Source organism: Echeneis naucrates, chromosome 9 (genome assembly GCF_900963305.1).
Source record: "Echeneis naucrates chromosome 9, fEcheNa1.1, whole genome shotgun sequence".
In the NCBI taxonomy this organism is placed as follows: domain Eukaryota; kingdom Metazoa; phylum Chordata; class Actinopteri; order Carangiformes; family Echeneidae; genus Echeneis; species Echeneis naucrates.
In genome coordinates, this window is record NC_042519.1 from 11,869,631 (window position 1) to 11,880,569 (window position 10,939).

The window sequence follows — 10,939 nt, forward strand, 5'->3', positions numbered from 1 at the left end:
CACAGAATCTGTCGTCTCTGTCTGTATTTTGATCGCTTAAGCTAAATCTTGGAAGTGTTGCTCATTTGCAGATAGAAATTTGGAAATGAACGCGACAGCGTGACGGTGAAAGACTAAGAAGACAAATCGGACAGCCATCATACAAAGAATGTCTCACTGTGCTGAAAGAGGCCGCTCATTCTGAAAAGGGGCAAACAGTAACAAGTAACACACACACACACACACACACACACGCAGATGGAGATGTGGCTGGGCGTCAGGCCAGATGCTCCAAGAGAAGGAAACTCACATTCTTGTGATGGGGAGTCATCAAGTATCAGGTTCCATAGACTCTGGCAGGAGCTGGAGAGCACCCTCACCACCCACCACCCCATCTCTCTCACAGAGCAACAAGCACAAGCATAAGGGCAGTCCTGTCTGTCTTGTGTGTGTATGAGGGTGAGTATGCTGTGTCAAGTCAATGAAACTGCTGCCTCCTCTAATTTTGTCAGCGTTTTTTTTTTTTTTTGAGCAATCTGGGCAAAAGTGTCTGATCTTAAATGCACTTTGGTCCACTGTGTTTATTTTTCTGATTTGAATTTACGTATTATTTGTGAGACTCCTAACTTAATAGTGAAGAAGTTGTTTACAGACAGGGTTGGTTTGGTCCAACGTGAGACTCGCAGTTCAAAGGATCGGAGAGGAGAGGAGGTGAGGCGGCAACACGACTGGTGTGTAATTTCTTATTCTTCCACAGGATGTCAGAATAAGCCCACTCTGGAGCTGCCACAGTCTGCTCAATGCTCACATTTCTAAAATTTCAAATTTCCTGAAAGACTCCTCACCACACTTGACAAACAGATTCACACTCAACATTCATAACGTTGACCTAAGAACACAAACTGATCTGTTGGGCAAAGCAACTTTAGTCACACTTGCAATGAATCAGTTAAACATGAAACTTGATTGATGGTGTGTGAAATCTAGGCGAATCCAGGGTTCTTCATCAAAACAACTTTTAGCAACAAATCACTATCTCATGTTACACATTTCATTTTTTTATTTTCATCCAAAGTCAATAAATGAAGTTGAAGTTTTCCTGTTGCTCTGTTTCATTTTCATTATTTTGCAAGATGACTGTGAATGTCAGTCATGAATCTTTCACAAAAATCAATAAATGAAAAAATTAAAATCAACATATGACTTGAACCAAAAGGGTAGAAAAATAAATTGCAGCGCAACTATCAAAATCTAAAATGACCCAGAGACCTACCAAATTTACCACACCCAGCTATAAAGCATTTAATCCGTGACACATAAATCGAAGCCAGGTGAAGCGTCTCTGGCAAAATAATTTCCCCATACCTGTTTGGTTTTCATTCCTCTGAGCAACTTTTTCTGACCCTCCCATTTCTAGTAAGGCTTGTTTTTTCAGTTCAGTTCTGTGGGATTTACATGAATATTTTGAATTATGATACATCCTTCTCAACTGCATTTGTAGTGAAGAAACATCGTTAACAAGTGAATCAGTGGTTCGTAACATTTTTGGCTTTTTTTTTTTTTTTTCTCAGTCACTGTCATAATGTAAAATGTTTTCTTGGCCTGTATGTGTGAATATGTGCAAGCCACTTAATTTATCTGTAAGTAGAATTTAAATAAAGAATCTTCCCAGCAATCGATCCATATTTTAGATATCTGTGTGTTGTTAGCAGTTCTATTGCCAAAAATAGCTATTTTCATAACTGTAAATTATTTAAGCAATTTATTCATGTCAGGTTGAGCAATGCCCCTTATCTGTGATATAGAAAGTCAGTTTTGCAGCCTGTCGTGCCTCCAAGACCAACTGATCTGCAATTCCAAGCACATACTAATGGGCACATGTCATTTTTAACATAGCATTAACACAACATTTTACTGTTCATTGCTCCAGCCTTCCGAATCAGGTAACTATCAGCCTTAAGCCTTATATGTATATATATATATAAGCAATAAGCTTGAATGTCAATGAAGGCCTTGAATGCAATTTGACATATTATATACTTTAATTTCTACTTAATTTCAATCCATCAACCCCTGTTGCTTAATTTTATCACCATTTCAATTTCAGCTTTCAAGGAAAGGGTGGAAACAGGAATTGTGTCTGATTAAATCAATGAGCAGAGTGCCAGAAGAGGTGGATGAGATGGAGAGGTGGGGAGGAGGTGGGGTTTTGGCCTGGTCTGCTGCTATAAAAGCCTTCCATGAAAGTATGTGTGGTGCAGCTCGAGAGAAGCTGGCAGCTAATGCAGCTGGTGCCTACTGTCAGACATATGAGTGGATCACGCAGCACAAAGGTAGGAGCATTTCCAGGGCAGTGAACTGTGGTTAAACTTTAGTTAATGTGTGGCTATTGATTTAAACTCAATGTTACTGTTCCTTTTTCCTGATAGTAATGGTTATGATGAATTATTTAGAGAAATTCAGTGAACTCAAAAATATTGACTTAGAGCTTTTATGATCAAAATATTTTGCTGCTGAAGGTCGTCTTTGCTTCTCCCTTTCAGGATATTCAGAAAATCAAGTATTGGACCTCTGCTGCACTGTCCACCAGCTCTCCTGTCACCTGCTCTGCAGTAAGCCAGCATTCACGCTTTAGGCATAAAAAATGTTCTAGTGCTATTTTGCAAGTAAATTTCTAACCATAACAATGGCTCCAGGAATTCCACCCACTGATGGCACAACTTGACATGCAATCTGAAAATGGCAACTCCCAGGAGGACACAAAGAAAGAGCCTGTGGAGCCAGCAGGACCCACGGCCCTGCAGAGGGCCAGGGCCCGCTTCCTTAAGGGAGTCTCCTACTTCTCTGGAGATATGGAGGTTTTTGGAAAGTGGATGAAAAGTAAGTAACCTTTAAAGTCTACTTGCAAATGATACTCTTTTTTTCACACATTTTGAATACACAGTATATATGATTCGGGTAGCACGTAGTGGTTAGTGCAGTTGCCCCACAACAAGAAGGTAACGAGTTCAGTTCCTGGCCTGGGGCCTTTCTGTGCAGAGTTGACATGTTCTCCCCGTGCCTGTGTGGGTTTCCTCCGACTGTCCAAAGACATCATGTTTGGATTAATTGGTGACTCTAAATTGTCTGTAGGTCTGAGTGTGAGTGTTTGTTTGTCTCTGTCTGTGTCTGTGTGTTGGCCCTGTGATGGACTGGTGACCTGTCCAGGGTGTATCCTACCCTCACCCAGTGTGAGCTGGGATTGGCTCCAGCATCCCCCGGTAGAAGATGAGTGAATGAGTGAGTGAGTGAGTGAGTGAGTATAATTTTTGTTCACTGTTTGATAAATGTGGCTTTACTTGAAAACTTTCTTCCCCCTGGCTGCACGTTTTAGCCCAAAAAAGAATAATAAACATTTACAACTTTCACTGAGGAAATCTCTTTCAGCAGCTGTGAGAAAACAGCAGCCTAATCTCTCTTCTGTCTTTCCATCCTTCAGATCAGTTCATCCTGCTGCAGCTGCTGGATTGGGTCCTACGCGGAGCTGCACAAGTGATGTTTGTCAACAACCCTCTGAGCGGGCTCATCATTTTCGCCGGTCTCATCCTGCAGAACTACTGGTGGGCCCTCAACGGCTTTGTGGGCACACTTTTTGCAACCATTTCTGCTCTCATTCTAAAGCAGAACAGGTTTGAACTTATTCTTATTTACTTTTTTTATTAGCCCCACGTGATAATAAATCTCAACATAGTTGGATGTTCAATGACGTGTGATGCAAAAGATCGATTCAATCAAATTACTGTCCTCCAGGGGGGCAATAGCTGCAGGCCTCTATGGTTATAATGGTATCCTGGTGGGTCTGCTGATGGCTGTCTTCTCCAATAGAGGAGACTGGTACTGGTGGCTTCTGCTTCCCAATATCTTCATGTCTATGATGTGGTAAGTAGACGGGCAGGGTGATGGCAAAATAATGCAGCAGATTTCATCATGAGAGATTAAAAAAAAAAAAAAAAGGAGACAGACATGGAAAGATAGTTGGGTCATATAAATGTCTAAATGTTTGACAGCAGCACAATGATGCTCCACCCTGGCATCTCAGCCACCGCCTGGTAGCCGGAAGAAAATGTTCTTCCTCAATATATAAAAAATGCATTTGAATCATTATGTGCCATTGTGTTTCAGCCCAATTGTGTCCAGTGCCTTGGCATCTATCAACAGTCGCTGGGATCTGCCTGTGTTCACGTTGCCTTTCAACATCCTGGTGTGTCTCCACATGGTTGCCACTGGCCATTACAACCACTACTTCCCCCAGGTCCTCATTGAGCCTCGCTCAGAGCTGCCAAACATCACCTGGGCTGAAATCGATGTTGCCAAGGTTAGTGACATGGAAGGATAAAAATGTCCTCATCGTCCTCTGAGGTTTTCGGTTCCTCTGACTATATAATTTGGCTCGGCTCACTGAAGTATGCAAGTGAACACTAGTCAGTACAGGTGAAAAAGAAAACAATGGCATTGTCAATCAAGTCTTGGAAGACGAAAAGGTAACACCTGTGTGGCATTCGTCATGCTTTACTAATAAGTTTGACTTTGCCCTGTACTTATTTAGCTGTTCATGTCAGTGCCTGTGGGGATAGGCCAAGTCTACGGCTGTGACAACCCTTGGACCGGAGGAATCTTCATCATCTCCCTCTTCATCTCTTCCCCTATCACTTGTGCTCATGCTGTCCTGGGATCTACAGTGGGCATGGTCTCAGGTAAGAGAAGCCCACAATACAACGCATCCAATATTGGAGGAGTGTGGAAAAATGAACATATATGAAAGGTATTCTGTCTCATCCCCAATACATGGTCTTATTATTGACATCTTATTTCTGATTCCTTTTGTGATAAATTAAATAAAATAATTCAAACCTGCATGCATTCCAACATATTTGTCTTCCAGGACTGGCTCTGGCGGCTCCATTTGGAGACATTTACTTTGGCCTCTGGGGATATAATTGTGTGTTAGCCTGCATTGCCATTGGAGGAATGTTTTATGCCCTCACCTGGCAGGTGCACCTGCTCGCCATTACGTGTGGTACGTTGAAGATAAAACCACTTATCTGAAAACACATCTAATGCAGACAGGTGTAACCATGTGCTGCGCTGGCAGGGAGCCTCCAGATAATTGTAATCTATGATCTCACCTACGTAAATGGATGCCATCTCACAATATCCGTGGTCTTTCCTCTGCAGCTTTTTTCTGCGCATACCTCGGCTCAGCCATTGCAAATATCATGTCCAGGGTGAGTACGCAGTTTCTGTCGCTGCATTTCTATTACAGTGCACAATGAGCAAGATATTAACTGATGTGCTTTTATGTACAGTTTGGTCTGCCAGCCTGCACCTGGCCTTTCTGTCTCTCTGCTCTTACATTCCTCCTCTTAACAACGGGGAGCAAGAGGATCTTCAAACTTCCACTAGCCCAAGTCACTTATCCAGAAAAAAACCTGGCCTCCTTCTGGAAGATGAAGAAGGCGGCCAAAAAGGAGAAGGCTGAGAAAGAGAGGAAAGACAAAGAAGAGCAGCAGCGAGCCATTGAAGACGACGTGATCCGAAATGAGAAAGAGCAACTGAAGCTTGAGCTTGAACGAATGGAAGAAGGGAGAGTAGGAAGTGAGGCATCTGAGAGCGAGGTTGATGAGACAGTCAGAGACGGTGATCCGACTGAGGTCAATCCTCCTGATTTGGTTTAGTATTACATTTCTCCAGAGAGAGCAGGAGAGAGAGTAATGATGGGAATGCTGCACAACATGAAGAATAAATGAAGTGGATGTATCTGTAAAATGTTCTTTAAAACTTTTATACTGAAATGTCATGTGAATGCTTATGTTGCATATGTTGCACAATGTATGAAAACATGTATGGGTAGTTAGTTTGTTGGTAATAATTTGTTGACAGATACAGCAGTGCTAATGTCTTATTAAATGTATGCTTTTTTTAAATAAATTATTGTCAATGATCAGTCTTTCCATTTTGGTTTATGCAATGTTGATGGTAATTTCAGTTAAAAATATGATATAATAATGTGATAATCTGGATAACAATCTGTTAATTTGTCATCTTTTAGTATTATTGGTTATTTTTGTCTGAGAAACAGGACAGATGAAAAAAATGACTAATAATCACTCATAAGACTGCATAGAAATGAATGCATGTAGTGCGAGTACTTCACCTGTGTACATATCGGTTTTGTTTTGGGGTTGGGTTTTTTTTTGTTTGTTTTTTTTTTCTAAATTTTCAGAAGATATACATTTAAATATGTGTGATACCTTCCTCAATTACGAAATGAGAATTGCGGCAAGAAAAAAAAAAAAACACTTTGTAAAATTGATGAAATAGGAAAAATAAAAGTAAGAACAGGTCAATAAATGACAATATATCAAATACATGAATTAGTGAAGTTATTTATATGTAAAGTTGTGCAATATATGGCAGACATCCAAGAAAGGGTGAAGGGCTGGACAGCGCCAGGGCCCGACATGACCCATGTCTGTGAATGCCTGACAGCAGAAATGAGCCAGTTGCTCCACCCTGAGTTGTTAACTGAAAGGGAGACGGTCTTGATCCTGCAGAATTTGGAGAAGAAAGCTATTCCATTGAACTCCCGACTGATAACTGCCTCTGCACAACATGGAAGCTCCCCTCAGGCATCATAGGATGAGAAGACAACTGGCTTAATACATGAGCAGAGAGTATTTGGACACCAGGACACCAGAGGAGCGAAGTGCATAGGAGAAGTCACCATCAAGTGCAGCATATGTCAAAGAGAGGCTCTGACCCCACTCCTTCTCTGCATAGGCCTGTGTGTCACAGCCAGATCATCACAAAGAGTTGCAATGCGTACTGGTTACAGAGTGAGGAATCACTGGCCATCTCCTCTACAGCAATGACATTGATGGCAGACAGATGGCAACATAACAGATGTGGAGGGCGGTTACAGGTACCTTAGGATGCTGCAAGCAAATGAGAACCACAAAGAGGCCGCCGAGAAGTCGACTACAGCCAAATAGCTTCACAGAGAAAGGCAAGTACATAAAGTCAGCTAGATGGGAAGGACAAAATCCAAGTCTTCAACACTTACAGCCCTCCTGGTCATCAGATGCCTTGCTAGCACAATAAGTTGGCCAAAGGAGTAGATAGAGGCCACTGATATCAAGAAAAGGAAGTTCCTCACAATGCATGAAGGGTTTCGCCCCCCAGGTCTAGCATCCTGAGACTGAGCACATAGTGGAAGGAAGGAGGCAGAGGATAGTGAGCGTCACCGGTTAGGATGAAGAAACAAGGTCCAGAGTAATGAACTGATCAGTAAAAACCTGTGACAGCTGAAACCCAGTGAGGAGAAGAAAAAGCAGGGGGAACCAGGAAGAGAGGACAACCCGGTAAAGGCTGGACTGTGCAGAAGAGTGCAGTCCTGGGAACAGCTAACATACCTCAAACTCCCAGGCTTCAAGTAGAGGACCCGAACATGAAGGTGGAAAGACCTGAGATTAGGGAATCCATCAGGGTTGTTGTGTTGAAGGCGATCCCAGCTGACATTGGCTAAGGGCAGGCTACATCCTGGACAGGTGGCCAGTCCATCACTGAAAAACAATAATTCGAGTTCATAGGCAATTTAAAGTCACTAATTAACCTAAATGTTCGGGTCTGTGGAGTGTGGGAGAAAGCTGGAGTCCTGGGAAGTCACACAGGGACAGAGAACACACACAGTAAGGCCCCAGGGGTTTGGACCCATAACCTTCCTGCTGTGAGGGCGAACCACTTTGACAGTGTGAAAGTGGACATTCAGACTCATAATCAACATCTCAGAAACCGTATTTAAGCGTGGACTGACAAACCTCTTAATGAATAAAGACAGTCACCACGCAAAGAACTCTAATCATACACCCATAGCCAGGTCACCATGGGTTGTTCCTTGGTGGGGAGGGCTATTACGTTTAGACCAAGTAAGTCTTTCCTTCAGTAGAGCTGAAATGACTGCCCATGTCCTTGGTTTTGGTTTGTTTCTGTTTTGTTTTACGGTATAAGGAGCTTGCACAGAAAAACTATGGGGTTATTTTTTTAACAACAACAGGATTAGCTAACTTTAACCTTTCTAGAAGATTACATAGCTTCCTCTCTTGTTGTAACTGTGTGAGATACAGTATGAAGACAAGCCCAAGAGAAGATCTGATAACCGTACCCATATCAGGGTGGACGCTTTCCTGCAATTTGTTTTAAAAACGAAATGTCAAAACTGAAGTGTTCCATCTCTACAAACACCACAAGATGAGCCAATGGTGTCGTTAAGCACCTTACAAAAAGACAAAACAAAACTGGTGCAGCAATGTTTCTATTCACGCCATCATTAAGCCATCTGATGACAGCTGGGAAGGAAAGAGGCGCAGACAGTGAAATGCAGAGTTTTGGGGCAACGTGTTGGTGAATGCACATGTGCTGTTCTTCCATATGAGCAAACAAGTGACCTGTCATGAAGCCAACACAAGTAGTTCATGCAGCTTTCAGCAAATTCCAGCAGGTCTATCAGTCCTTTCCATCATCATCTTATCTCTCCCTACTCACTAGCTGCTTTCTTTCCCCTCAGTCCTTCACATCTCAGTTTCAGTCATCCCATTATACAATGTGTAATCTCACTGAATCACAAGTGGGTTGTTCATGTCAACATGGTGCTCAGTGAGGTGAAGCTGCTGATGCTGGTGGCTCTGACTGTGAGCAGCTCTGCTGATAGCATCAGCTCGACCTCTCCTGTCAGCAGGGCTACATAGTGCAAATGGTTGCTGCACTTCCAGCAAGGGTTTTGACTGATATAATTTTGAACTGCGTGACACAAGACAACAGGGTCCATATGCATTTAGCACCTTCACAGTGTGTGGTGATGTGAGGTCAGCTAACCAGCTAGCATCTTATGTCTTTATAGTGGACATGTGACCTGATAATCAGCCTGTATACATGCACAGGAACCTTTATCACACATAAAGGCTGAAGTCATATGATGTGGCCTGACGCAGTGATCTTATCTTCTTACTTGCTATTGCTGCTCCTTAAGTTCATGTCCTACATATACATCTATGCTATGTTCACTTCAAGACCCCTTATATCGTTCCGGTCTGCATTCTCCACATGCAGGTTGTGGAGGTTTGTAGATCCCCCAGGGAGCAATTATATATTAAATGTTTTAGTACATTATATGGTTTTACCAGCAACAAATGCTGGTTTCCCAATGTCATAAATGATTAAACTGGGCGTCAGTTTTCCTGAGTGTGTCAGTTCAGCTACAACTTTAAATTGCAGCTCAGAGGTTTGGTGAATAACGTATAAGCGGGCATTTCAAGATTTTTTATTTTTGATATATTGACTAAATATAGTATTTTTGATTGATTGATTCCACAAATCTAATTTTAGTGAATATTTTGGTTGCCTTTCTAACATCTGACTAGATTAAAATTTGCCTTCTATGCTGATTTTGGCTAATTTGAACTTACTTTATATTTTTGATCAATGACGATTCTCCCATTCAAATAATAAATATTAATTGTAATTCTGAAAGGGAATGCCTAACGTATCAACATAAATTAAGAAAAAGCAAAAACACAACACTTACTTCAGGAACTTTAGCATATGTTGAATATTTCAACACTTTTAATTAAATAAAATTTTGAATCCATGACTTACTTTTTAATGAAGTGTAATTCCACTGCAGCATTAACAATTTTACTAAAGTAAAAGACCTAAGAGCCTTTTCCATCTGTGTTAGCAGGACCCACCCATACTCCTGTATAGACAACATACTGGAAAGATGTGGAGGTTCAACACATATAAGCAAAGTTATGAACATTTTTGAGTCATGTGACATGATTAATATCTTTAGTATATCTCAAAAGCTATGCACTAAACTTTCTAGACAGTTACACCTGAGCTCTTGTGGAATGACGACAACTTGCAGTTGTCCTGCCCTGTTACCTATTGTGACAGAGCGAGTGTTTGTTTTTGTTTTTTTTAACACCTCTGAATAATAATTCCCCTCACAAATGCAAAACCACATTACTGGTCTGAATGCCCGGCTTGTAGAAACCACCTGTGAAGCAGGAAGCATATTTGCTTTTGCACCAGATTATATGATTATATGAAACATGAGAATGACAATGTTTACGAATGAGTATGTTACCATGCCAACGTAAAGAAAGTACAGCATCACCATGATCATTAGCATGCATGTTAACATGCTAACATTTGCATAAAACAAAATATTTGATACTAAAACGAGTGTGATTCATTTTCAAGAACTCAAATGTCAACCAGATGTTGGATTTTGATGAAAAATCAGTTGACAGTTCCTCAGAGTAATGACTGAGTGCATTCAAATGACATGCTTCCTCTGGATAGCTGCAGATTTCTTGTCTATTTTTTTTTTTTTTTTTTATAATTTACTGAATGATACCTCTGTTGGGAGAAGAGTTCATTCAAGAGAGGAACTCCTTGTTTTAAAACTGTGCAAATCTGGAAGATACTACTCCATCCCAAGTGGGATTAAGAAGCTTTTTCAAAGTTTCCGCGCTGGTGCAAGGGTCACTGCCTGGAAATACACGCCTTTTCCTACCATCAGTCATTATGGGGAATGTCAACTGTTCTCCCCAAAAAAAAAAAAAAAGCTGGAGATTTTGGTGAAGACCTACAAGGCATGTTGTGAGTGCAGCCTTATGTGCTTTACTAAAACCTCGCTAAACCAAAATGTCTCAAGACTCCTGGCTTCATTCTGATATGACAGACTGAGATGCTCAAGCTAGAGAGTATTTGTGAACCTCAGATTGTGTAACCCAACTCATATCTTTTTCACATAAAAGATACACCTGTCCAGACATTGAAATATTGCCATTTGGTTTTGGACCAGACAACATTCAAATTCAGTCAGATCATAATAATCCTGGTTTACATCCCACCCAAA

The 10,939-nt window shown here is 41.3% G+C and overlaps 1 protein-coding gene across 1 annotated transcript; it reads left to right on the forward strand.

The window, feature by feature from the left end:
* Positions 1 to 2,214: 2,214 nt before the first annotated feature.
* Positions 2,215 to 6,354, forward strand: slc14a2 (solute carrier family 14 member 2). The gene is made up of 10 exons (XM_029510854.1): positions 2,215 to 2,312; positions 2,523 to 2,591; positions 2,676 to 2,859; positions 3,458 to 3,647; positions 3,769 to 3,897; positions 4,141 to 4,333; positions 4,565 to 4,712; positions 4,901 to 5,035; positions 5,194 to 5,243; positions 5,325 to 6,354. The coding sequence occupies exons 1-10, from the start codon at positions 2,220 to 2,222 to the stop codon at positions 5,691 to 5,693; spliced, it is 1,560 nt and encodes a 519-aa protein (XP_029366714.1). The 5' UTR covers positions 2,215 to 2,219; the 3' UTR covers positions 5,694 to 6,354.
* Positions 6,355 to 10,939: the final 4,585 nt, after the last annotated feature.